Source organism: Epinephelus lanceolatus, chromosome 10 (genome assembly GCF_041903045.1).
Source record: "Epinephelus lanceolatus isolate andai-2023 chromosome 10, ASM4190304v1, whole genome shotgun sequence".
NCBI classification, from domain to species: Eukaryota; Metazoa; Chordata; class Actinopteri; order Perciformes; family Serranidae; genus Epinephelus; species Epinephelus lanceolatus.
The window spans coordinates 16,519,480-16,546,374 of record NC_135743.1 but is presented as its reverse complement, the minus strand read 5'-3'; the positions used below and the strand labels follow the sequence as shown (position 1 = coordinate 16,546,374).

The 26,895-nt window shown below is 44.1% G+C and overlaps 1 protein-coding gene across 2 annotated transcripts in view; it reads right to left on the bottom strand.

Moving 5' to 3' along the window:
* LOC117265655 (nectin-2) overlaps positions 1 to 24,355 on the bottom strand; it is a 92,646-nt gene extending 68,291 nt beyond the window's left edge. Inside the window, exon 1 of one of the 2 annotated variants that reach the window (XM_033640266.2) lies at positions 23,940 to 24,355. In XM_033640266.2, coding sequence (XP_033496157.1) covers positions 23,940 to 24,027 — 88 coding nt within the window. In that variant the 5' untranslated portion in view covers positions 24,028 to 24,355. The remainder of the gene's footprint in view (positions 1 to 23,939) is intronic. The other variant, XM_033640267.2, reaches the window with a different exon arrangement.
* Between the last annotated feature and the right edge of the window lie 2,540 nt (positions 24,356 to 26,895).

Here is a 26,895-nt window from a genome sequence, read left to right as displayed (position 1 = left end):
CAACTATACATGCTGGTTTCTTTTGTTTTACTGTGGCGTATCACGCCTGGCAACAGATGAACCTTACAACCAACAACATACACACCACGCTTAATCATTTAGTATCTGCCAAGCTAAGGGAAAACCGTGCATAAGAGATAAAAATGACTTGCAAAGTAGTCAAAATGGTGTGTGTGGGGGGGTGTGTGTGTGTGGTCGCTGCGAGACAAAACACATCTCCGCACGTACATCTGCTAGGTAAAGTATAACCACATTTAGACAGGCAGTCATAGACACACACAAGATTGTACACACACGGGGTGGAGAGGCACTCTTCTCCACTGAGTGAATAATTCATCCCCGGGTAAGAACGAAAGCAGTGTGCTCTCCTCCTCCTCCTCTCATCTCTTCATTATTGATAAACACCAACATCTACACTGTACCTGACCCAGGAGAGGGAGAGAGGAAAGAGAGCAAAAAGAGGAAAGGAGAGATGGTCAAAAGGGAAAAGACTGAGATACAACATGACGGTGGGTCGGGAAGGAATGCAGCAACTGTGTAAAGCTGAAGTGTATAAAGCATAAAACACAAAAAAGAAAATGACCAAGGTCATAAAGACGTGAGCGCGGTTTTATGGCATTGCATGTTTTCATCTGGCGCTGGGCCCATTTAGGGTCAGTAAAGTCTTGCTTGTAACAGGCAGTTTACTGTGGACAGAAAGGACACAGCTCTCCTGAGCCAAACAAATAACTGCTGCTTCTATACTGCCTTGCCGCTGCTATCGCTCCAACCCACTGAATAAGTGACTGAATAACTTACTGGCTGGATGGCTGACAGACACCCAGCTCCCCTGCGGCTCCTGGCTCTGCTTTGTCTGCTCGGGCCCTGCACATCATTCTACCTCCACCGCACTTGCCTTCTCTCGGCATCGTTCACTTCTTCCTTTTTTTCCCTTCCCCCTCTGTGCCATCGCCCTGTCCTGTCTTTTCATTTTGGAATAAATCCTTTTCATCCCTCTGGCTCATTCTGCTCTTCCTTGACTACTTTTTTTCTTCTTTTTTTTTTTTAAACTCTGCTAGTTCTTTTTCTGTCTGACTTCTTCATTCTAGCCCTGTGTGCCATCGCTCCTCATGGTAATTGTACCGGGCATGTTATTTTAGCCCTGCATGTAATTTTGGGGTTTTACTGCCGGGTGACCGTAGTGACAGATCTGCAGTCCGTGTGCAGGCATAAAATGTAAATCCGGGGCTTTGGCAAAACATTTTTCAGGCAGGTCTAGGGTCAGTGTATGGGAAATATCTTGATCTATTCCCCATTATGCATGCTGAGGCCTTGCACTTCTCTATCAGGTCGAGCAGTAAGCTCGCCAAAAAAAAATCCTTCAGACATCACTCTCGGAATGACTTTGGAAGTGAGTGTGTGTGTGTGTGTGCATGTGTGTGAGTCCATATCCAGAGTCTGGTGGCATCTCACTTCGGAAATAGCCATGAATTAAAGGATCAGGCTAAGTCAGAAGTGCACAGCTGGATGACAAGTGCCAGTTAGTTCCACAAATGTCCAAGTTGGACTATGTGTGTGTCTATCTCTCTATCCATCCTTTCCTGAATGTGCATGTGTGTGCATACATCCATCTCTCGGTATGTCAGTTGTTAACATAATGTGATTATGTGTCCTATTTTCACCTCCCTAACAACACTTGGATGTGAGTGTCTACCGAGGTGTCAGAGAGGATATTTCAGGCTGGGTGTGATCCTTTCCTCGATTTAAAAAAAACGAGCCGCCTGTTAAAGTGAAAGGAATTCCATGACAACCCCGCCTCCGGACCCAAACACAGCTGTGTTTCCAGGTTGTTCGACGCCAGCATTCACCTTTACTTCACCTTGGGGGGGTTTCGTTTCCCAGCTGCTCTTCCCTCAGTGTCAGGGCTGCCACTCAGCCCGCTACTGACGAGCCCATTGGTCAACAACGTTGTCAACAGGCAGCTCATTCACAGTTGAGGGGGTGAGAGACCAATCCAATTTATGCTGCACATTAACGGATTAAAATGCAGTACGGTGATATGAGGGAGACGGCTATCAACACAGTCAATCTGTCAGGAGGATCACACAGCGTGTTACCAAATCAATGCCGGCCATATGGAAGACAGAAGGTCAGGCACCACGAGCAAACAAACAAGGAGGTGCGTACCAATATTATGATAAACTGATGACTGTGTCCGTCATAACAACCAGCTGGATTGAATTACTGACGGCAAGTCTGTGTAGGAGCACGGAAAAGAAGTCTGCAGGGAGAGATTTGAGAGGACAGGCAAGTTATGTTCCAAAATATGACACCCACCCACTACTTGAAGAAAAAAAAAGTAGAGTGTCTGCTCTTGCAGAAGTATTGCCAGCATACAGTAAGAGCAAAAGTTGTGATTTATTATGATATGACTCATATTACTGGAACACTGCTGTGTGTTTCTCAAATGTCAGAGATATAGATGGCCGATTAGTCCACCTGCATTTTAAAAATCTAACAAAGACATGCGATGGCTGTAATTTATTTTACATGAAGATAAATGAGAGCTACACTGAGGTGGGAAGATGGCAACAATTAGTAAACATCAGGTAGGTAGGATGTGGGAAAACAGAGCAGAAAGATAGGAGCGGGGACAATAGATAACTGAAGCAATTAAAAAGCAGAAAGAATCCATGCTTTGTGTATTAGAGCAGCTGCATTGTATGCGTTGGAGTTTCCTTCCCGCAGGTCTGCAGTGAGCTGTGAGGGCGGAGGTGAACAGCCTATTGTCTTCAAGTCTCAATAGGAGGCAGGTAAGATGAAACTCTTCACTTCAACACACCTCCCATCAGTTCTCCCACAAAGGAGGAGGGGAAAGGTGATACCAAAGAGGGAGGATGAAACAGAGATAGAAAGGAAACAAGAGAGAAGGCTTGGACTGCAGTTTCTATAAGATACAATGGAGCAGAGAGTAATAAACAGCAGGAAAGTATGAAAAGGTTGAGTTGAGGGTTATTCTCTGGCCCTCCCTCAATCCGTTTGTACTGAACATTAAGATCAACTTTGAGTATTCTCTGAAGGACAGTTACTATGACAACTTGCCTAGGGTACGTGGCATATTTTTTTGATGATGGCGGGTGGAGGGATGACTGAAGAACTAATAGACAAACAGACAGACAGACGAACAGCTCAAGGAGACAGATCAAAAGAGGGAGTGGTGCATAACCCGTTATTTCCTTTCACATCAATCTGTTGAATAACTTTAACAACAGAATATTCTGAAAAGATGTGGCTGGTTGGCTGCATGGCCACAGTCAAGGTAAAATAATAAAATACGACATAAAACAAATTTGAATATCTTTAAAAAAGCACCTGCGTGACATCTCAAATAATACACGTATAAACTACCAAGGAAAAGAAATCACACAAGTCACAGTAAAAGCTTTACAATAAATAAATAAAACAACAAAAACGATAGAACATTAAATAGCCAGAAGAGATGAAGGCCTTATAAATAAATAAATATATCAAAGTATGTAAAGCAGAAATTTACTTGCATAAAGTGCCTTAGTATGCGCATCATTTTTCTTACAATTTGCTGGTCACAAAGGAATCCAAGTTCCTGTATTTCTGTCCTTCAGCAATAAGCTATGAAACGCAGATAAAAGGAGAGGGTCAAAAGACTCCATTAAAGATTGATAAAAGTGCCTAAGAATAACTGCTCGGACTCATTTTCAGTGAAAAGTCTGTCTTTGCTAGCAACGTTTAATCATTACTGTGTTTACATGCCACCTTAATTGACTGTCAAACATTTCACTGGACTAATTTGTTGATAACTGTAATGCTCAGTCTCACTCTGTATATTCTTCTGCATCTACAATGACTTCTTTATCTTTATACAGATTAGTTCTCTTTCTGATTGTGCTGATGTTGATGCTCAAACTGTATTCTTATACATGTTATTTATGCCACCTAGATTCTCATATTTTCTTCTACATGTTGTCTTTCAATGAAAAGCACTTTGAGTTTACGTGTAAATAAATGTGTAAATCGCTTAGTCAAATCAAAATAGGAGCAATCAACTCTTTTGACAGTCTTAATTATTTAGTTTTCTTTAATCAAGCAAAAATGTCAAATATTGACTGGTTCAAGCTCCTCAAAAATGAAGATTTTGTGTACTTTGCATGTTGGGCATGGAATAATCTGCACAAGATCTACAAGTAGAAACTTGTAGAAGAATGTGGTGGTGCAGGAATGTGGTTGTTTTTCTTGAGGAACACTGTGTTAAACAGCTGTTCTGTTTTACTGTGGAATTTTTAATAGTTTGTGATTTTGTACAGCGGCTACCTTGGCAAGGTCTATTTTGTCAAACAGATTTTTGTTCTGATGGGACTGGAATGTGATTTAATGGGGCATCCTGGTCAAATAAAAGTAAAAATATATTTTTTAAAAAGTCTATTTTATGTAATAGAAAATTTTGAAAAAAATTATATTTATAATATATTATAAATTGGTTCAAGGAGATTTTGATTTCAAAATAAATAATCAACAGTTTAATCAATAATGAAAATGCATTAGTGTCAGGATACATGATGACAAGTAAAGGAGGTCAACCAATCCAATGCCATTCACAGGAAACCTCTGCTGTCTGCCAGTCAAAAATAATAAATAGAATACATCTATGAAAAAATGAGGTTAATTAACAGGGCTAATTAAAATCAAAAACCAATCAAAAGCCAATCATTCTATTTAAAGATACAGGAGCTTAAGTCTCCAAACAGTAACCTCTCCATAATAAACAGCTTGTCATCCTCAGCCCCTTTACCTGTCTGAGAGGCGGACAGCAGTGGATTGAGTTTTCCCCTCAATAACCGCATGAACCCTGGTTTTAGCTCGTAATGGCTCAGCAGTCACAATGATGCTACAATTGATCAGACTGTGATTGAAGCCACTTCCCAGAGATCATAAGGAGGAGCACAACAACAAACACACACATGCCAGAACAGACCAAAGCTGCTGGAGTCATCCCGTCAGGTCGTCATTACATTGAGTTGGAGCCGCCTTTGTTTACCATCTCCACCCTTAAGGCAGAGTGACAGATAGAGGATTGGGAAGTGAGGGGTAGATAGATGGGGGTATGAACAGCCAAGAGATGGCCCTGCCATGCTCCAGTGGCCAGCTTCAAGGACAGACGGGCCCTTCAATATCACAGCTTCTGTGTAATTAGACAGTGCTCTGTCACGCACCAAAGAATTGCTCCTATTTGTGTCATATTAAAACGCAGCATGGATATCCCCTACTGTGCTTTGCCATTGAGACCTAATGCAAAAGGGGAGCAAAGGGGGATTTGTACAAATTTAATTACATTCATAATTCACCCATCTTTTGCTGTAATCACTTGGGGTTAAGTTAAGTAAATCCACTCCTCAGCTAGCCACCCACGCCCTGTGTTGCTTTAGTAAGCAATGTGTTTTTCAGGGGAATTTCATTGACAGGCTGAAACTCTAAGTGAAAGTAAACATAGTTCCTGGTATGCAGTGGTGAAATATTAACAGCTGTACTCTTTCTACCAAAGTGCTACATGCTCTGGTTTGGAGCTCTACAGCTCACGTGTGTTTGTGTGTGTGTGGCTGTCTGCTGGTGTATGATACAGTGTCTCTGAGGCCACCTGCAGTGTCTCCAAAAGGCAGGAAAAAAATCTGCCGCTGTGTGCATCTTTGTGTGTCTGTTTTTGAGTCTTTGTGTGTCTGCCTGAGTGGATTGGGTGCACCTTGCAGCCAAATCGTGGCCCAGGCAGGCAGCCTTTTTTCGACAGAGAGGGAGAGGAGTGAAGCAGATCAAACACAAGCCAGCTAATCACAGACGCCGGCTAATTAGCCCAGTCCTCAAAGGGGAACCAGGAATGAGTGATGATTCCCCCTTATGAATTTCCCAATGACGCTGTGCCGTATGCCACCATGAACACTCACCGGTCACAGAGAGAGAGGAGAGACCGAAGAGGGTAAAGTGCAAAGACAGCCTCCAGTGATCTGGCCTTGTTGTAATCTTATCATCTAGGACCACAGGGGAAAAGTGGCGCTCGATATCTCTTATCAGTGTTTTGGTCATGTGCACAGAACACACAAACACCATTGCTGTAACAACTACACACACACACACACACACACACACACACCAAAGTTTTATCTCAACATCCTCAAATTAGACTGCATGTAACGTTTCCCATTAAGGGATTTTTGGAGCGATTAAATCCCGAATGCAGTGATATTCCAGCCTGCAGAGTGAAGCACAGGTTGACGTTCCTGTGTGAGGGCTCTGAGTGCTGATTAGCAGGCGGATCTGCCACGCTGATCCCAGATTTCCACAAGATCAGAGGCCGGAGCTTTGAGCACGACAGAAGCGGCTGCGGCAGCCAATTACAGATGTGACACGCACAAGCGTACTTATGCACACACTCACACACGCGCCCTGCCACACAGAAACAACCACACGCCTGTCCAGAAACAGATTTCTCCAGGCTGAAGTCATCAAAGTGACGTGAACCCCCTCCCTCCTCATCTCCTTCTTCTCTTCTAATCTCAGACAAGAGGGCACCTGTCAGAGGATGCTCAGTTCACCAGCCAGCCAATCCTCGCAGAGAGACGGAGGCTGAGAGACTGAAAGAAATGAACAGAGAGAGCCAATAAAAATTCTAATAAGTCCATGTGAAGAAGCGCTGGGCACTGATGGGAGTAAGCCTAAATAAAACCCATTCATCACTCTTCAAGTGTCCAAGTCCCATTTCGTCTCTATAAATCTCAACATCAAGCTAAACATAGATATTCTAATTCTAGCTCTGGGCCTGGCTTTGAACAACACTGTGTCATTGGATGGATAAACAACAACACAAACACGCACTTGCATTGACAAACACACTGTCGTCCAACATTTCTCTCATTTTGCCAGATTCACGGTGGAACAGTCCCCTCCCTCTGCCCTCTGCAGCGCTGCCATTAATGGCCGGCATTTGTTTCACATGATTACAGTGTGACAGTTGGCATTCATGTGGCAGACAAACACACGCAGATTCCAGACTTATTGTTATGACAAAAAAGCCTAATATGCTTTGAACGTTAACAGCTGCATCAGGGGGGCTGGAGACTGAAACGAATTGGTGAGGCTGGTCAGAGAAAACAAAACAGATCTGAGAACAAAATAAAAAATGAAGCTCGCCAATTTACACTTGAGTAACGGCGTAGCGGAGAAACAAAAAGACAGGTAGATAAATAAGAACATAAGAGACGTTGAAGGGGAAGCAAAGAAAGATATAGAAGTGGAGGTGAAAGGGGGCGGAGGGAGGGGTGATGCTACAGAGCAGAGCAACAGCTGCTGAGCATCACATCTGCTCCAAGTGGAGTCATCAGCGAACAGACAGACTGGAACCGACCCACTGAGGCAAGCCCCAGGGAGAGCGAGGGATGGACAGAGGAAGAGGGGAAGGGATGAGTGGGGGTGAGGCGAGGCAACGGGAGGATGAGATGAGAAGGATACAATTAAAGAGATGAAGGGTGGAAAAAGATGAAAAGGAAATGCACAGGAGCAGAGAGAACTTTGTGCGACCTGTTACTCTTTCCCCCAAATGGAGGTGATGGAGTTAGGTGGGGGCGGGTGGGTAGATGATTTTGCAGGGAAGAGGAAACTGAAATCACTTGTTGTTCTTTTCTTTCTTCCCCCTTTACCCACCCCTTCCCTGACATCCTTCCTCCATCTCTCTCTCCTTCTCCCTCTCTCTTCCCCCATCTTTCTCTTCAGCGAGACTGACAGAACAAGAGAAGCCTGTGAGAGTAAAGATGAAAGGCCTGTGAGGGAGGTGTGTGTGTGTGTGTGTGTGTGTGTGTGTTGGGTGTGAGATGAATGAATGACCTCTCTTATCCCTCATCCCCCACTGGAGCCATCCTACCCTAACACAATAGCTAAAAAATACATACAAACACTACAGGGCAGTCTTGGAGGTCACACTGCGGCATGCGTGTTTGGCGTGTTGTTCGTGTGTTTATTCTTACTCACACCATGTTCCGACAGAAGAAAATGAGACACATTAAACATCTCTCTAACAGGGCCGCCTCAGCATGAATACCATCTTATGCATAGCTTCGTGTACTGTAGCGTACACCTTCGGCCTGCGGAGAGGCACCCTGAGGAGAGGCAGGGACCCTGAGAAGTACACATTGTTCATTCATGATAGCAGCCACTGGCAGCGAGGGCAACCCCGTAGCAGAGTAAGCGATGTCATTTGGCAGCAAATGAAGGGGAAAGAGCAAAGCAGTTTATGCTCGCGTCTCTTCGAGGTCTCTTAGCTAGCTCTAACGTTAAGTTAGCCCGGGCGCAGGACAAAGCTCAGTTTGTGTTCGCCACTCTGCATGGTGGAATAAACATAGCTGCTGCTTCACAGTTTCCTCTAGCTTGCCGTCTCCTTCCCTCTCATCTCTCCCTCCTCCGTTTGTCACCCCTGCTGCTTAAAAGAACAATCTACCGACGCAGCATGCCCTTTCCAAAATATTTACTCACTCAGTATTGGCTGAATACAAAGGCCATTCTCTCACACTCTCTGATGTCGACCATTCAAACAAACCATGCACCCACGTGCACTTGCTGACTGCACCTGCTCTGGATTGCCCGCACACACTTGTTTACTGATGGGATTCCTCCCTTCCTAAACCTTCCATCTGGTTCGTGCATTTGACTGATCTGGAAGTTGGGGAAGAAAAACAAGTATAGTCGCCCCACCTAGCCTGCGGCAGGGAGTGCATATCTGCTGCTCACATCCTCACGCACACACCCCTCTGATTCAACACCCCTGACACTGTCTTAACACCTTTTTCCTGTGCAGCTTGTGCCCTTCTTTCCTCTTTTGCCTCTCTGTTCCTCTCTCTCCCTATCTCAATCTGTCACCTTACATTCTCCCCTCGGTCCTCCTTAATCTTTTTTTCACATTGCATCTTTTCTGCTAACCAATTTTCAAAGCAGCTTTTCCAACTAATCCAACGTTTTCTGTTTTTAGCAGGCGAAACCCAAATATAAGTTCATTAACAATCTAGTGCTGAAATCGGTTGCAGTGTTGCAAAGCTCTGGCTTTTCCTGGCTCCTCATTCATTAGCATATGTTTGAAAACCAAGTCTAAATGAGATGATCAGAGATGATGATGAACTACAAACAAAGACCCAGAATTATTTCTATGATGTGGCTGCATGTCATGCTTGTTTTTAATGTGTTGCACTTAGGATTTTGTAACTAGGCGCTCAAAATAGATGCAAATGAATGGAGAGTTAGAGAAAGCCTGGGCGCCCAGAGTAATGACACATCCCCAGGGTGCCTACTGTTTTCGGGTGATTGTTCGAGAACTCCTGTGGGGGTGCGCATGCTAATAAGTAATAATGTTCTATCAAAGTGAAATGTTGCATTGAATCTGCTGTCTTGTAGCTCTACAGTATTTTTGACTACTTTCCAGGCTTCCCGTCCTCCTTTCTGATAGAGGATGTGGTTCCACGGGCTGCACCTGTGTCTCATTACCACCACTGATGGTTCAGTAACAGGCTCCTCTCTCCTCTCACCATTGTGTTCCAACTCTTTCTCTCCCTTTAGCTACTGCCAACATACATTTACCTCTAACTGCATGGCCTGCACTCGCCTCTTAGCTTTGCTCATCCCACTGCATGCCATTCACATGATCTGTGCAGCTCTGTTTCCTCCTGTCGCTTCTGCCATCACAGACTCAGCACAAGCGGGCTTTGTCAACTGGCAGGTGATCTAATGATTGTGTGTGAAACTGGCTCATGCCTCCAATTTGTCAGGAAGTCCTCTCAGCACTTGAACACAAGGGGTGCAACCATACAAAAAAATTCGGCTCGGCTCGTGTGCACGTATGTTTGTGGGTCATGGATTGCTATGTTTGTGGTACAGCAGGGAAAACAAAAAAGTGCAAAAAAACAACATTTCTTTCCATTTATTTTTGAAAAATGGAAACTCAAATACTCAGCACTCAAATACTGGCATATTGTCAAGAAGAAATAAATAACTCAAAGGTCAGTATGCTCCATCATAAGACTCTGACCTGCTGATAACTCCTGAACTGCAGCTTGTGCTTGAAGCGATAAGAGCTAGTACAACAGACTCACTAAACTGCGTACTCGAGCAGCAACCATTAGTTTATTGTGAGGTAAGGTAGGGTATGGTCAAACTTATCAGGGGGTGCAATTTGGGATACAGACAGTAGTCATAAGTAAAACAAAACAGACAGTTCAATACATAACACACAGAGTCCAGATTCACACACCGTCAGGGATAATGGACAATTAGTGGTCACTGCTGGTTAAGATAAGCGATAGCAGACGGAACAAAGGAAGATCTGTAACGCTTAACATTTTAGGCCTCTCAAATATGGTAATAACCTGCTTTTCTCTGTTTTATAACATATGAAACTGAATATTTTAGGGGTTTGGAACAACAAAACAAGACATTTATAGACATCACCTGGACATTTTTCTGTATTTTCTGACATTTTATACAAAGGCTTGATCAGTTAATCGAGAAAATAATCAACAGATGAAGTGATGATGAAAATGATCATTAGTTGCAGCCCTAATGCACATGTGAAGGCACATTGTAGCAGGACTGAAACATTTTGACCATATGCTTTAATTTCTCTACGGTCAAGTATGGTACACACACTATATACAGGTCAGTGCAAGTGACGTTTTCAAATCTCTTGTTGTGAACCACTAACAGTCATTCAGAGTACTATCACATTAGATACAGAAAGGCAGCAAATCCTCATAACTGTGAAGCTGAAACTAGAGGTTTCTGACACATACCGTATACACTGATATAGAGCTCAGTGCATGGCTGATCTTGTTACTCCCCCCAATGTGGCTACGGCAAAACTAGAGTGAGAACAAATGTGTCATGCCACTGCTTTGCCAAAGATTACTGAAGCATTTTTAAAGTGTTTATTGGCTCAAGTTGAGATAACATGCGTGAAAAATGCGGAGGCAAAGTCAAATAGCACTTAAGCTCACTTCTTAAAACAGTTTATCACCTCAGCGGGAGTACTGCTGCAATATTTCAAGCTGTACATTCATGTTCTGTAAAATCTCAGGCTACAGACTCACTGTGCTGACCTGTAGTCAGTGTTATGATATATGACGCAGGCAGCTGCACTGCTGGACTCCAACTGCACTCTCTTCACTGGTACTATAAGGTCACGTACTGTAGTGCTGTACTACCACCAGGCAAATCAATTTCAAACTGGAAAGAAAAGTTTAATCAAAAATAATGCACTTTATTATTTTCTTAACATTTTCATTTACAATTTTTTAAAATGATCTCTGAAATAACATTAAAACAATGGATAACATATATTATAATAATAAATTATTAAAAAAAAACGTGTGTATTTAGCTGGAATCCAATAAAAGTGTCACATTAAAATCTACACAGGTTTGAGACTTCAATATACATCCAGCCTAATATTGAATTATGCATTAAATATGTAATCAGACTGACATTACTATATCATAGCCTATACCTGATCCCTTTAAAGCCAATTAACCCTTGTGTCAGCATTAAATGACCAAGTAAAAACTCAAGTGCATTCATTAAACTTGACAAATGAATGCCATACAGATGGAGATTATATGAGTCTTAAAACGTACTACTGGGGGGAAAAGAAGACAGTCTGACATTAGCCTTGATGGCTTCAGAGATAACTTGCTCCAGAGTGTGATGGCTTCCCAAGATGAGCAGAGGGGAGTGAGTGGCTATAAGCGGTAGAAGATCATGGACAGGCTCCCTCCTACGCTGTGCATATTAATTCTTCTAATGCAGCCAAGCTCAGCTTGTCACACGTTGACACTGCATAATTATGTCATCTACAAGGGACGAGCTTTTAAAAGGGCAGACGTGCAGTGTGGCGGAGTGTCCCTGTCAGTGGAGTGGTTCCATGCTCTAAAATGTCAATAAACGTCTAAAGAATGGTTTACTTTTAGCTCGTTAGGACCTTTAAGGCCACATTATGGAAATGGTTTTAGATCTATGGGTACAAAAAGGACACCAGCGGCGAGAAGAATGGGCTTTCGAGGCGGCTATCTTAGTACAGCCTGCAAGTCTTCCACAGCTTTCTATAATAATGAACGAGCCAATTCTTTAAGTAGTATCCTGACTGACAGGGGCGTCCATCAAACGCCCAGATCCCCTCACCCGTGGCCTCTCGCCATCCATCAATCCATCCTGACAGCCGTACCTCCATCCTTCACTATGTAAATAAACACCAGAATGAGGAGACGAGGAGCAAAGAGCATGGGGGGCAGGGAGAGGAAATCAAAGTAGGACACTCAAACCTGAAACAAGCAGGCCGAGTCAGGTTCAGAGAGGAAAAGGAAGAGTGACGCATGGGGGGGGGGGGGTGTTTGAATGGTTGGAAACGAAGAGGAGGAGAAGGGGGAGAGAGGAAGGAAGCAAACTCACAATGGGCTGAGGTGATGAAGGGAGAGACGAGAGAAAGAGAGTCATCTGGAAGGAATGAGTAGGAGAGATAAATTGGAAGAGAGGAAGGGAACGGGCTGGCACAGGCATGACAGCCAAATGAGCGGCCACACGAGAGGGAGTCACGTAAAAGAATGCAGAGGAGAAGGATGGAGGAGGGCGTCTATGGAGGACATCAATAACCTATGCCAGATAAAGCAATTCTATGTCAAAAGTAAAGAGCAAAATGGAGAGTGAGATGGGGGTAAAAAGAAAGAAAGAGGGAGAGACAAACAAATGAACAAGGGAAAGTTGGTAGGTGGAGCCTGAGGGACTTCTATTTAAAACCAGAACAACTGAGAACACTTGTGTTAGTTTACACAAGCAGCGGAGCCACATCCTCTTCCTCACCTCACCCCCCCTCACCCTCCTCCCATCTTCCCGAGGCTGTGTCTATTTAAATGTGTGTTTAAACGGCGAGTGCTACTGCTCTAATCACGGCTGGCATCACAGCACATTCCCTCTCTCCTTCTCCCTCTCTACCTCTCCCTCCCAGCATGCAGCCTTCTTCTGTCGCTCAGACCCTGTGCACACTCCACACACACACACACACACACACACACACACACACACACACACACGCGTGCACCCTGCATGACTGTGCCGTGCCAGAGATAAATTCATGAATCACTGGTGCACGAATCAGCCGCGAGCTTGTTGCGAGAAGAGGAAAGTGGGAAGAGAGGGAAAGGACAGAAGTAAAGCGGTTAAAGTGTTTCCTTTAAAAGCTTTTAAAAAAGGAGGTGGGTTCAGGAGATAGCTCCAAGCGAGCTGAGGGAGCAAGCGCACACCCAGAGGGCCTCGGTGACAAGTACTAGTCAGCAGAGAAGATACTGTCTCTCCTGCTCTCTCCGTCTCTTCCCCTCTCCCCTCTCATCCCCTCCCTCCTGGCTCTTCCTAAAGAGGCCAAGATAGAAAGCCAAAACAGCAAGCGGCCACATAACAAGCAAGTATATGATACATGCACAGCGTAAACATGCATGTCACATAGAGCTGGAAAATATTTGACTTTCTGCACACAAATGCCCTCTGAGGAGCACCTCAAGGACTTGTGTACCAGGAAAACCTGTTAAAAAAAGGCACCACAGTGGTCCAACCACACAACAGAAAAAGCCCCTCCATCAGCCTCTATTTCAAGAGAAACTACCCAATCATCTCTTGTTACAAAGCCACTTTCCCTCTAGGGCCACTACTCAAAGGCAGGCCTGTCCATTGATACAGGTGTGGTGCAGAGGGAGGAAATGGAAGGGGGAGGCAGGACAATAGATGGCCTTTTCAGTGGTCTCCCTCGGCTCACCTGGATTAGGGGGGAGGGAGAGTCTGAGGGGAGGAAGGAGGAGGAGGGTCTCTAAGCTTGGGCTGAGAACAATAGTGTCTCTGTTTTCAGTAACACCAAGTGTATCATTCTGTCTGGCAGCAGCCAGCTGACTGCCGGGACTGAAAACAACATTTGAAGGTTGCTGCTGTTGAATGCAAAATACTTAGTACAAGATTAGGGATGTGAAAGCATGGTTTTCTTCTTATCGCAATGACAGAAGTAATGCCAATGTGGTGTGGCAATCAGCTGTCAGCGAAAAACACTCGTTCATTTGTGCAGCTTCAGTGTAAGAGCTTGTGATGTTGATTAGAACTTCAGTAGTCTCGCCACCAGACAATCAGAGATCTCCGGCTTCTGATAGTCTGGGGACACTCCTTTCTAAAGTGTGTTTAACACACCGGCGAAAACGGCCGGCAACAAAGCAACGCCTCTTGCTTTTTTGAAAAGGACACGCCCTCCCAGAAATGTGCGCTCCCCCTTTTCTCGTCCGCAAGGAAACAAACACACAGAGAGCTTGAAAATGGATGCCGAGTGATTTAACTCCATTTTATCAAACGTGTGCTCAGTCCACAAGATTGTGGAAATGAAGGACTTACAGCGACTTGAGCCATTTTGTACTGCTACACGTGTTTCTAGTCGGACTATGCTTACAAGCACAAGAGTTCAGCGAGCCACCAAAGGACTGCCCTGGGGACTTACTAATGGTTCTGCAACGTAGGGAGTTTTTTTAAACTCTGAAATTGTATCCACCCATCTAAACACAAAATCAGGGAGAAAGTCATCAGTCTTTAGTTAAGCAAAGCATCTAAAGACTGACTTGTGAGTCTAGAACTTCAGTAACATCTGCTGTTGTGTTTGACAAGCAGTTTCAAGTCGCTCACTGACCGAAGCAGCTCAAATCTTCATCTTTGCTGTCTGTGGTATGGCAGCCTTTAGTGTTGATAGGGTATTACTTGTGAACAAACATATTCTTCTGAAAATATATGGTGCCCACGTTGACACTTCAAGCTGCTTGTTGTCTGCCTACTTAACAGTCCAAAATCCAGACATATTTCCTTTACGGTGTGAAACAGATAAAAGCAGAAAATTGCCACATTTAGGAAGGCTTGAAAAGTGCATACAATTTATTAATCATCAAAATAGTTTCTCCTTATTTCTTGCATGACTAATCAATTAAACCTAAATTATTTAACCTCTACTATATTAAAAAAAAAACCTCTTCACAGTTAAGTGTTAAGAACCAAGATGGGTCAAATTAACAAATGCAAATTTACAGTGGTAGTATGCATATATTTAGCTATATTCAAATTAAAACCTGTATCTCTAAGACACAGTCTCGCCAAAAAAATAACATTCAAAAAGCCAGTTTTCTGTCATAGTACTAGATTGTATGACACCATACAGTGGGAATTAACTCTTCAAATGTAAGTTCCTTTCAACTCAAGTGTGAGATTCTTGTTAGATGAGTCAAGCTATATTACTGGCCTACTAACCGCCTGCTGGGAAGAGGAGTGTGTGACAGCATGTAGCAGCAGGGGAGTGGACATTGTCAGCCTGATCCCGGCACTGCACGACAGGTTAGCTCTGCTGAAATGAAATAAAACCCTGCATCTGTTTCCATTTCCCCGGTTTTACCTCTCATGCTTAGCTCACCCGCTTACTTGACTTTGTCCTGTCACTTCCCCTTTCCTGTCCCCTGTACAGTAATCAAGTGATTCAACCATCAAATCAGCCCAGAGAACTGTGTGCAAGTGTCCACAATGTATGTACAGTTTGTGCTCTGTGCGCGTCTGTGTTCTGTGGTCGTGTGTGAGGAGGAGGTGGTGATGACGAGTGTCGTTCTGCAGCCTGGGCAAGGGAGACGGAGGGAGAGGGTGGGTGAGACAATAGAGGGGAGGCAGGGTGAAACACTGTAAAAGTGTCACAGCAACTTAACCTTCAAAAAATGCCCACCAGGGTGGAGTGGGAGGAGGTGTTCTTGGCCATTAGAAGGGAAGGAGGCAGAGGGGGAAAAGTCTATGAGAGAGAGAAAGAGAGAGGGAGTGATTGATGTGGAGAAGAAAAAAGAAACAGAAGACCTCGTTAGGGGAGGTAGGAAGGTACAGATGCCTGCAATACAAATGTCTGCAGGGAGGGCGGGGGCTGTTAAGGAGGTATGAGAGGAAAGTAGAACGAGAGACAGAGGGAGCAAATGAGAGTAGGAGAGGGAAAGTAGCATAGGCAGTTTGGATAGGCTTAAAGAGAAACTCTTGGGCTGACATAGGTGGAGGAGACAACTGGGGAATTGGACGGTGGGACAGGGAGAGGAAGAAAGCTGCAAAAAAGAGGGAGAGAGATTACGGGGAAAGAGAAAGTAAGAGGATAGAGGAGAGCAACAGACATTCCAATTACAGAAGCAGAAACGAGGGATTGATGACTAAGAACAGAGCGAAGGAGAACAAAAGCAGGACGAGAGGAGGAAAAGAGATACAGCAAGAGACAGCAGTTTACTGAGCAGATGGAGCAATTATGCGGACCAAATTACAGAGAAAAGGAAGTTTGGAGCATTAGGAGAAGCTGTAAACAGAGGAAGATAGAGAGGGCAGAGAGGAAGAATAAAATCAAGATGGAGAGGTGGAAGTAAAAGGCACAAATGTGACAGGAGGAGATTGACAGAGGGGGAGCAAGTGGCCGATTAGAGAGAGCAGGCAATCAGTCGAAGTCATGAATGAGACAAATCGCTTCAACGAAGGAGGACCTGCTTTCCCTGAGGAGCCACACCAAACAAATCCTGGCACACCCTGTTGACAAAACGCAGACCTGATAACTGAATAAACCTGCTGCCTCTATTTGACCTTAATGCGCTGTTTGCTTCAGGGGAGGATTTGAATGCTCCTGCCATTTCAAGGCTCTAGGGACCCATGACGACTGTGCTGCTTGTTAAAACAAGCAGCACAGCATGGCGGCACATTTTTATACCAACAAGTGAAACAATAGATATCATTGATATCAGTGGCAAGATAGAGGAGTAAGATCGCAATAACACTGTGAAACACAAGAACACTCCCCGCCTGCTTTCATTACAAATAAACCTGTTGTGTGTTATCACTGCGATGGCATATTCACTTTTCTTATCTCATATTTCTGAGATGATATCTATGAGAATACCACATTTTCTTTACATTATGGTGTGTAATTTTACTCTGCTCCACAGATAAGTCTGCTAGGATCGTGAGACAAGCTGACTGAATTGAAAGCAGTTGGTGTGCATAAGGTTTTTGGGGAGCATGACTCTATATCCAGCTATCAGAGCTCTGACAAGACCCTGTCACACCAAATTCAATTTCCTCCTGTAGCCAGCCTGTCCACCGCCTCTGATAAGTGTGAATTTGACATGACCTTGTCAAAGTCAGATGTGACGAAGATGCAGCACATCTGTGTGTGTGTGCTAATGGAAGAGCAAAGGTGTGCAGGAAGGTAACAAAATGGACAAAACGGGCTGTAATGGTGCTGTTTCATATGTTGATAAAGGAGCAAAATGTGTGGAGGAAAATAAAAGCGAGACAGAAAAGGAAGTAAAAGCAAAACTGGCTCGACATTTCACGAACCAGGGGCAGGGAGGACACAGGGAGGGATTAGCAGAGGAGGAGGGGAGAGAGAGATGTTTCATGGCGCTGTCATGCCGACAGAGCGAGCCCTAAATGTTTTCAATATCACATAAGGGCACTGCATCATCCACCATTCAATACCGGATCAATAACGCAAACCACCTTCCACCTCGCAAACTACATTTAGACACATTAAGGTGACTGCTAATGAGCCGCCGTGAGCATGTGTGTGTGTACGTAGGGACGCCCTGAGGAGGACACAGTCAAGGGCCTCAGTTCTTAGTTGCACAGAGATGTGCTGAGTCCACTGTGGGGAGGATTTCTGAAATAAAAGAATGTGACAGAGACAGAAGAAAGAGGAGAAAGATGACAGGGAGAGGGTACAGGCCAGGTAACTATAATAAAAAGAGAAAGGTTAGCACAAGCAGTCCTTTTCTGTCCACAATGGAGAGCTCTTTCGCTGTTAAATGTGTGTCTCATGCTTAAAGAGAGAGAGAAGAGGGGAAGGAGGTGCGACTAAATTACAAATGAGCTGATAATTCTTGGCCTCCCTGGTTCACTCCCTCACATCGTTTTTTGAAATCCTCCTTCATCCCCGCTGCCAAGATGCTGCAGTGTGGAATTTGAAAATGTCGACATCCTCAACCCCCGCTCCTCCTTCGCCGCTCCTCCTCGGTGATTTTACTACAGCGGGGTCACAGAGACGCCCATCTCCCAAGTCTAGTTAATTAAGGGGATTTTATTTTAAAGAGTTTGGCTGCCTTTCAATGGATCTTCAATTGGAATTACCGCTCATTCTCCACATTGGCTGAGCTGGAATGGGTTTGACCTGCATCTCCCTAAATTCCATCTGGGGGTTTGTTAGACATAAGGAAATGCAGAATTGGCAGAGGGTATCTTGACTAATGGCGTGGAAATGTGTGTGTGACCGAAAAATAAAGTAAGCCACATGCCTTATAGCATTTTTATACAAGATAAGCTGCTGGCTTGCTGCTCCTGCAAACAGTACAGTCTTAAAACTCTCCATTATCAAGAAACACGTGGGTGGTTAAAGTACATTATGGAAGGGTCTCTCGCAGTGAACTCATATCAGTGTGTGCGCTACGGAACACAGATTTGATTTAGACAGCAGTTTGACCGAACACCTCTGCCAAGAACATCATCAACCCCAGCACTGTTGTGTATTTGGAAACCCCTCAGCTGCCCTTATTCATATTAACGACATTTGGCATTTCTTCTAAGACGTGGACTCATTTTTGGATCAGATGGGATCGACTCCAGCAGTTTGGCAACCCGGGGAGCCAAACACAAACATCCCTGTGGGGGGCTCTCAGTGTGACCTCAACTCAGGCCACCATCCGTCAAGCATGAACGTGTAGGCGGAGGGGAAAGGGAGTTCTAGTGTGGAGACGGAGCTCCTGGTTTGCTCTCTTGCTGCAGGAAAGCCACTATCATTACTTACAAGTTGGAGGAAAAGCGTCCTTAAAGAGAGTCAGTTAAATGAGCAGGGAGCGATATAAAAAGGACGTCCTCGGATCTGATGTCTGTGGAAGATAACAGGGTTGCCGATGAGGATGATACGCACCCATTCCTAAAGGAAACACTAATGCACACATGCACTGTCATCCTGCTATGTGACAGTTCCTCCCTATTATTGGAATGTCATCTGACTTGCAGCCTCCAGTTACTCCCTTTATTCATCACCAGCTGTATGTGTATGTGTGCATGTATGTGTGTGTGTGTGTGTGTGTGTGTGTGTGTGTACTCAATTGTGTTTGTGGTCCAATATACCACGGTCTAAAATGCAAAAAGATGCAGTGACTCGTGCTCATCGACCTCCATCTCTTCAGATCCATCCGTCCTGTCTAATAATATTTGCCAAGTCAACAATAAACCTGATGGATCCTTTGTGTTTCTGGTCACTGGTAATGAAAAGTCTACAGAGCAAAGTAATTTCACTCAAACTCATTTATCAAAATATCTGGATATGTAAGACCCCGTAAGATGAATGGGATCAACATTATTTTAAATCAATATAGCTCCCATATAAAAAGGTTTTAAAATGAAAAGTGCCTGCTGCTAAAATGTTTTCAATACATCTGCTGAAAAGCTTTCCATCCGTAGTTTAATGTTGGATAAGAGGTGCTCCATTTTGAGGCAGGCATTAAATATTGCCACTAAGCTCAAATCGCTTTTTTCAAATAGCGCACCTGGTGAAATAACAAGTAATAATAGAAAGCTGTCTAAATCATTAGGCTTATTTGGTGAAATGCCAAATATTTGCTTCAGTCATTCTAAAATTTAATTATTTAAAAATAATGGAGCCACATTTGCCACACAGTATCCACGTACACACACACACTTGCTCGGGATAGCTCTCATATCTCCATTAAGCTGTAAATCCAAGCACACTTTTATGTCTGAATCAACGGACTCTTAATGGTGATTATAAGGGGGAGGAGGAGGTTATTGATGTGTCATTTAAACACGAAGGCACATTAATAAGTGTGTGTGTACGTACTAGAGAATGCCACAGCCAGAACGAGACTTTCTTACACACATATAGACACACACCTGACCTTTTCAAAATCCTTCTGACATTTACAGGGCCGGTGCGAAGGGGCGAGGACAGCTCATTTACATAATGATAGGACCTAACTGAGACAGCCATTAACACAAAATCTAAACCAAGACCGAAGCCCCTCGCTCTGCTGGGACTAATGAGATACTAAGGACTTACTTTTTCCTTCTTTTATTAGGGAAGAAAAAAAACATAAACTCATTATCCATCAATCAACTTCCCCTAAATAGACAAAGTGTAATGCTATTGCTCTGGTGTAATGATGAATGGTCTCAGGCTTGGCAGGCTCACACCATTCACAGGATCTCTCCATGTGCAAGGAAGTCGTTAGAGCTAGTAGTATGAGCTTTTGTACAAGTCGGACTGCCAAAAGAAACATCACCTCAGAGTTTCTGGTTGACTGTGTGTGTGTTTTTGTGGGAGGACAGAGTGGTATGGAAATGTTGGGAAGTTCCAATACTGCCTAAAATGCTGTGTCAGGTATGGGTGTGTATGCAATTTATCAATACATTTTACAGTGGTTTTACACCAAGATAACTCTAAAAGTGTAGCCTACACAAAAGTTGCACCGTGCAGCCACTGGCAACTACTGTTTTAGAGCAGCAAAGAAGAACTGATTTCCAGTAAATAGTGTGACATTAGCCGTTAGCAAAATGTCAGCAATTTGGCAAGACTGAAAAGTCCCACCAGTTGGGGGTTTAATCATGGACTGTATGAAATAATGGACGTAGCTACCCTGACGTCATCCATAGGTTTGTGGACTCACGTTTCTAGCCTTGAGTTAAGCATTTCGGCCATCGCCATCTTAGATTTTAGGAGCCACGAGTGACCATATTTGGACGAGAGGTTGAAGCTGTAGTAAAGCGAGGTGTGAATCTGACTCATCGACTCTAGCAGTGCCTTGTAGAAAGCCTGTCACACAGGAAGCCCCACCCTTAAATAAGTAGAACTTCAAGCCTTGATAAAATGTAAACAGATGAGTTACATAAAATTTCAACACCCGTACAGTTGTCATGAATGTTGAAATTAGCTCTGTTATTGTATCAGGCTGTAAACATGTTTATTTCTACTGTACATTTGGGCATTTTAATATGGGGGTGTTTACCTGCTTCTGTAGCCAGCCCCAAGTGGCCATTCAGGGAACTGTAGTTTCGGCACTCTGGCACTGACTTTATTTTTCAGCCCCAGATTGTGCAGCTTGGCTTTAACTTGAGCCATGCCATACAACAATGACTGCAATCATTTCACAGCCACAGAGGGTGAATAGTTGTTATTTATTTATTTATTTATTTATTTATTCATTTCTGCGGTAGTATTGACTCAGTATTGCTATCGGTCATTACACAAATTCAGGCATCTGAATTGGTATCAGAAAGAGAAAATGGTATCAGAACATCTCTAATTCACAGTATTTTTCACAAGTCATTTATTGGTATGAAAAACACACTGTTGAAATCCTACAGCCATAGTGACAAACAATGGTGAGGTCACAGGTGGTTTATTTTCCTGTCTGTCTACATGTTGTTCCTGTCATAAACAACATGGCCTTCAGTCCAAAGAGAGGCTGGGAGACGGGGGAGGGAGGCCATTTGAATAAACCAACGACTACCGTCACTCAAACACAAGCACTGGACAGGAGAGAATGAAAGATAGATGAAAATAAAAGACGAGAACAAGGCCCCTGTATGTACCCGACGGCAGGGGTGGGGGATGGCGGGAGAGGGGGACTTTTCAAGTGGCGGGTGGAAAAGAGGGGAGGTGGGGCGTCGCCTGTCTTAATCAGACGCTGCCCGTTTAGTTTTCCAGCCAATCCTGAAACTCAGCAACAACCCTGCACACTGCAGCAGGCTGCCAAAATGCCACCTGTTTCCTCGAAACCAAGAAGAGCCATGAAGAGTAGCTTTGCATCTGAATTAGCCTCTCTGGATGACTTCAGGTATACAAAGACAAACATTGGTTTATTTGTGAGCAGAGAAGGAAGCTGCCTCCTCCCCCGGTCCTGACCCTGCTGCATGCCCACCAGTTTCTCAGGCAGCCAGCCAGCCAGCCACCCCCTGCACACATGCAGCTTACTCAGCCATAAAGACAATGCTGCCATAGCCTCATACCCCCCCAACCCCATACTCCCCCGCACATAAGCCCACCTCTCTTCCAATAAAAACATCTCCATGGTAATGGGCCAAGCCTTTCTGACCCACATCCGTGGTCCCTCACAACCTTGACTGGGGGGTGGGGGTTGTATTATAGTGTAATTTCAGAGCCTAAACTGGACCCCCACCTGCCAGTTTCTATTAAGTTTTATATATGTTTCTAACTACATAAGCCTATAATTAAAAATCCATCATCCTCAATATTGAATTTTTAGATTACAGCTACGCCATATTAAAGTGAAAACTTTGCAGAGAATTAAATCACAGCTCTCAGACGTAGGATGGAAGAGGTAAGTGGCTTCTGTGGCAGCTTGAGAGGAAGTGGTAAACGTAAAATGCAAAGTAGAGAAGTGAAAAAACTTCCAGCTCTGCAGTTGCAACTAGAGTTGCACAGCTTCACATTTACCCAAAAGAGGGTCAGAGGTTTCCTCTGAAAAAAACAAGTTAAATGAAAGAAAACTAAAAGCAGTGTTTTCGCTTGTAGTGCCTTGCGTTTTTCTTCACTCATAAATATGTAAAACCTTTTGTTTTGTTTTCCCCCACTTTCCTCCCTCCCCAAAGAGCACTTCATGCTCAGTAAAATCAAATTGGACAAAAAAGGTCCACTGCATGAATAAGTCAGAGGAGTGACTATGCTTATGAGTTGTGATTAAAACAACACCACAATCAACTACGTTACTGTACACTACTGAAAATGTATACAGTGGCTGTGCCAGAGCGTTAGATCTAGTCCTACATTCTTGCCCCAATTACTGCACTAAACAAATAGCTGGGCTAGCAAGGAGGCAGAAAAAATGTTGAACTGGTTTCATGCCACACGCATTCATATGTTAATGGGTTAACTGCATGCCAGGAATGTTTTCTCGTGTTTGTGGGCCTGCTGGCTGTGGCTGTCATACCTATAGGCCACCTGGGCTCAAGTGTACTGGAAAAGACCTGAATAATTAACCTGTGGGAACAGGTTGTCTGGGAGGGAGGGGTGGCCAGTTACCTTGTTTCAAGTAAAAGCAACAATGAAGGCCTACACTGGGAGTGGCTCACAAAATGAAAGCTATGCAAAAGTTACAACCTATAAAAAGGAAGTCATGGAAGGTTAAGGGATTTATCATCTGTGTAAATGATTAAGTGTCAAGTTGATGCCCCCTTCTGTTACTCTCCGTGTACATTAAGACCTGTTTCCAGTCCCATTTTTCTCAGCTGAAGTGTAACTAATAGAAGATGATGTGTGGACAGAGGGAAGAAAAGGAGCAGGGGGACGTTGAGGAGGAGAAGGGTGGCTTCAGGGGAAAGAGTACCAAGGACAGACTGGAGCAGTGACTCAGTTTAAAAAGAGAAAAGGACACCTACTACAGAGGCCAGCAGCAGGCACCTACGAAAAACACCTTGCTCTCCACAGAGCCACACCTTATGAAAACTAAACATGGCGTTGAGTCACCGACCGAAACTCGGGTCAAAGAGCGATACAGATTGCTCATGGGCGATAACACGGGAAGAATGAGGAAAATGAAAAGGCATTAGTTTGAAAATCTTATTTCATGTAAATGTAGTCAAAAATTTTAAAGGTTTCAGCTGAAAACCTCGTCTGTACAGCGACTGAGGAAATCACCTGCCGGATTTTCTGCTCCTGTCACCGCCCTGACAGGTGGTAGTCAGGTTTAAATTTATCTCCTTTTCAATTATTAAAGCTCTGAGAAAGAAATGAAAGGCAGTGTGCTGCTCACAACCAGCTGGACATTATTAAGTTTTTATAAGTGGTCATTTCTTACCGTGTTGAAGAAGTATCGACGCGACCAAGCAGAGCAGTCCGATCATTTTTGAGCAGTCATGCCAATTTCGGGCGTCATGTCTCGCCATGGTCGATTACGGTCCCCTTTATGACACCAGGCACGCAGTCTCTCCGGGAGAGATGTACAAATGGAAACCTTCAGACGCGGTTTAGTTTCTGTGTAGAAGCGCACTCACTCAAGGCGAAATAAACTTGTTTGACTACAGGACAGGGAGGGAGTCCAACAGAGATTTCTTGTGTCAAGTGTCCCCTCACTGCGCCTTAAAGACAGAGTCTGCTAAAATTAATGGAAAAATCCTTGTGAATTCGTCCCGGCAGCGCACAGGTGAATATTTCCTCCAGCTGGTGGATGTAATGAAGTGCTCGCGCTCTCTCCACTCCAAGAACTAGTTCCTCTGAGCGCGCGGCTGTCCGACTGTGTGTGACTGACTGGGTGATGTCATCAGGCTGAGAGGCGTCACAGCCCTGCTTCCCAAAAACCAATTAGGACCGGCGATGGCAGGAGGGGGGGTCTGGGAGCAACTTGTTGAAATCACCTAAAGGATTTTTCCTTCCGCAACATGCAACGAGATGGCCTTTAAAGTGCGCAGCAGGTTGTCACTGTGATTCCTGTCGTGCGTGGAAATGATCCGGCGAGATTCATATCTAGGAATATCCCTATCTGGCGATATTTTTCATGCTCCAACAGCTGAGAAGAATCTGCTCACTCACTCTCAATATTACCTCAAAGTAATCTTGATCAAATTGCATCCGCTCCTCTAAATGCATACAATTAAATCATCAGTAATTTATATCTTCACTAATTGCAGAAGAGCGGCATTTAACTTTTAAAAACAACGTAAAGTTACTACACAATTTATCACCCGGGTCGGTCTTGATACGTGGAAACAGATGATTCTTACGCCCTCTGCTGTTCGCTTCTGCGCACACTCACCAGAGAGATTAGCTCATCTAAACTCCAGCACAGCAGATGCCAAAATCAATAAACATTCATTAATGAACGGCAAAATACAAATCCAGTGGCAGTCAGCAAAATCAAATCAAGAGGAAACAGCTTCTCATGTATCTATTTGCAGACTCGAGCAGACTCTCTTGTTGATGAGATTTTTTTTTCCTCCTTCCACAAAATAACTTCCAATTCATTTTTGCCCTATTTTCCTCAGAGGCAGGGTGCATACTAGCATAGCGAAGGCATTATCTGGTTTAGGTCTAATCCCTATACCCAAGTGTTTTACAGCCAATGTAATTACATCTCCATAAGTCCCACAGTTTAAACTGTGCTGCTTGGTTCCTTCTGTTTTGTTCCATTTCCAGATTTCCCTCCAGTGTCACCCTCTTATTTTCAGACTGAATTTCTGAAGATGCTGATACTGATCAGAGGTCAAATTCTGCATACCAGAAGATAAAAAAACAAAAACAAATTACCAGCTGAAATATGTTCCTCTTTTGGAGATTTGTGTCTTCAAAGAGACAGGAGGGGTTTCATTTTCTTTTCCACTCCTTGCCCACTGTAAATCCAGAGACTGTGCAAGCAGTCTGCTGTGCAAAGACAGCAGCTGTGGGTTTTAAATGCCAACGATACTTTGCATAGCCATATTTTAATTTGCAGCCGTCCTCTGGCCCTGTAGCTGAAATGTTTAAGCACCGGCACAGTCAGAGAAAAGTGTGCAGGGACCACCCGTACGACCACTGCTGCCACTAAATCCTATGCATTCATGATAGAATAAGGAGCTTTAAAGGAAACGGCCACCAAATGAAGGAGTTCATTCCTTTTCCTTCCCATACTCATCCATTTTTCATACCCATACCAAATCGACCTTCACACCTTCCACTTTCCAGCTACCACCCACTTTACTTACACAGTGCACCACCTCTTTTATTCCTCTCCACCTCACACCCCTTACACCTTCCCTTCGTTTACACTTCACTTTCCTCCTCATTCCTCCCCCCTTCTCTGCCTCCCTCTCTCCCTCTTTCCGTGTCATTCGATTTCCTTTGTCCACTCGTCCTTCACTCCTTGCTGTTATTCATCCTGTCCTCCATCCTCGTGCTCTCCGGGGGTCTGTGGCAGTGATAATGAAGCGCATAGTTAACAGATATTAGCTCATTGGCAGTGGATTCATTAGACAGAGCCAAGGCTTATGGTGATTATTTACCCATAGAGGAGGGGCCACAGGATCAGTACCATGCTCTGTGTCAGCAGCCACAGGCTTCTTTGAAGTCACACTGTCTCTGTTCCCTTGCAGCACTCTCACACTTCTCCTCTCCCCGGGTTTTCTCATTCTGTCTGAGCACCTCTCCCTCCACAGCTCTCCCTCCTTGCTGCTTTCCCATTTTTTTTCTTTCCCTGTCATTAGACACCCACAATACATATCTGCGTTCTCTCCCTCTCCCTCTCTTTCGCTATCTCTCTTCGCCGCCCCCATTCACCCAATGGTAATTATGGAAAAATCTGTAATAGTGCTCAGAGGAGCTGATAATACCTTTAGCTTAATTAAAGACATTTATGGGATGTAAAGACATGTAGCCTAGGGGTTGCTGTGCACCCACACTAACCCAAACTCTTTATTTCTCGCTTTTTCATCTCCCTCAATCCCTCGCTTTCTGCTATTCTTATCGTTTTCTCTGTTTCACACACACATTGTGATACACACCAGTACATGCTCATTCCTTTTGTCAGACTGGATGTTAGGGTCAGAAGTTCTGTAACTAATTACCCAGAAGTTCGGCACCAAAGTGTTGTGAAACATTGTAGGCCTACATTATGGGGTAAGGCTTGTGTGGGGTTAGGGTAGTGCCAGTATATCAGCCTCAAACACACACATACACTCACTGGTGATAATGACAGTCTTTTCCTTTCGATTATTCCAGTGTTGGCCACATCCTGTTGGGCTGAAAGATGCGCAGCAAACTTGTTAACATGTCAGTCAGGGACA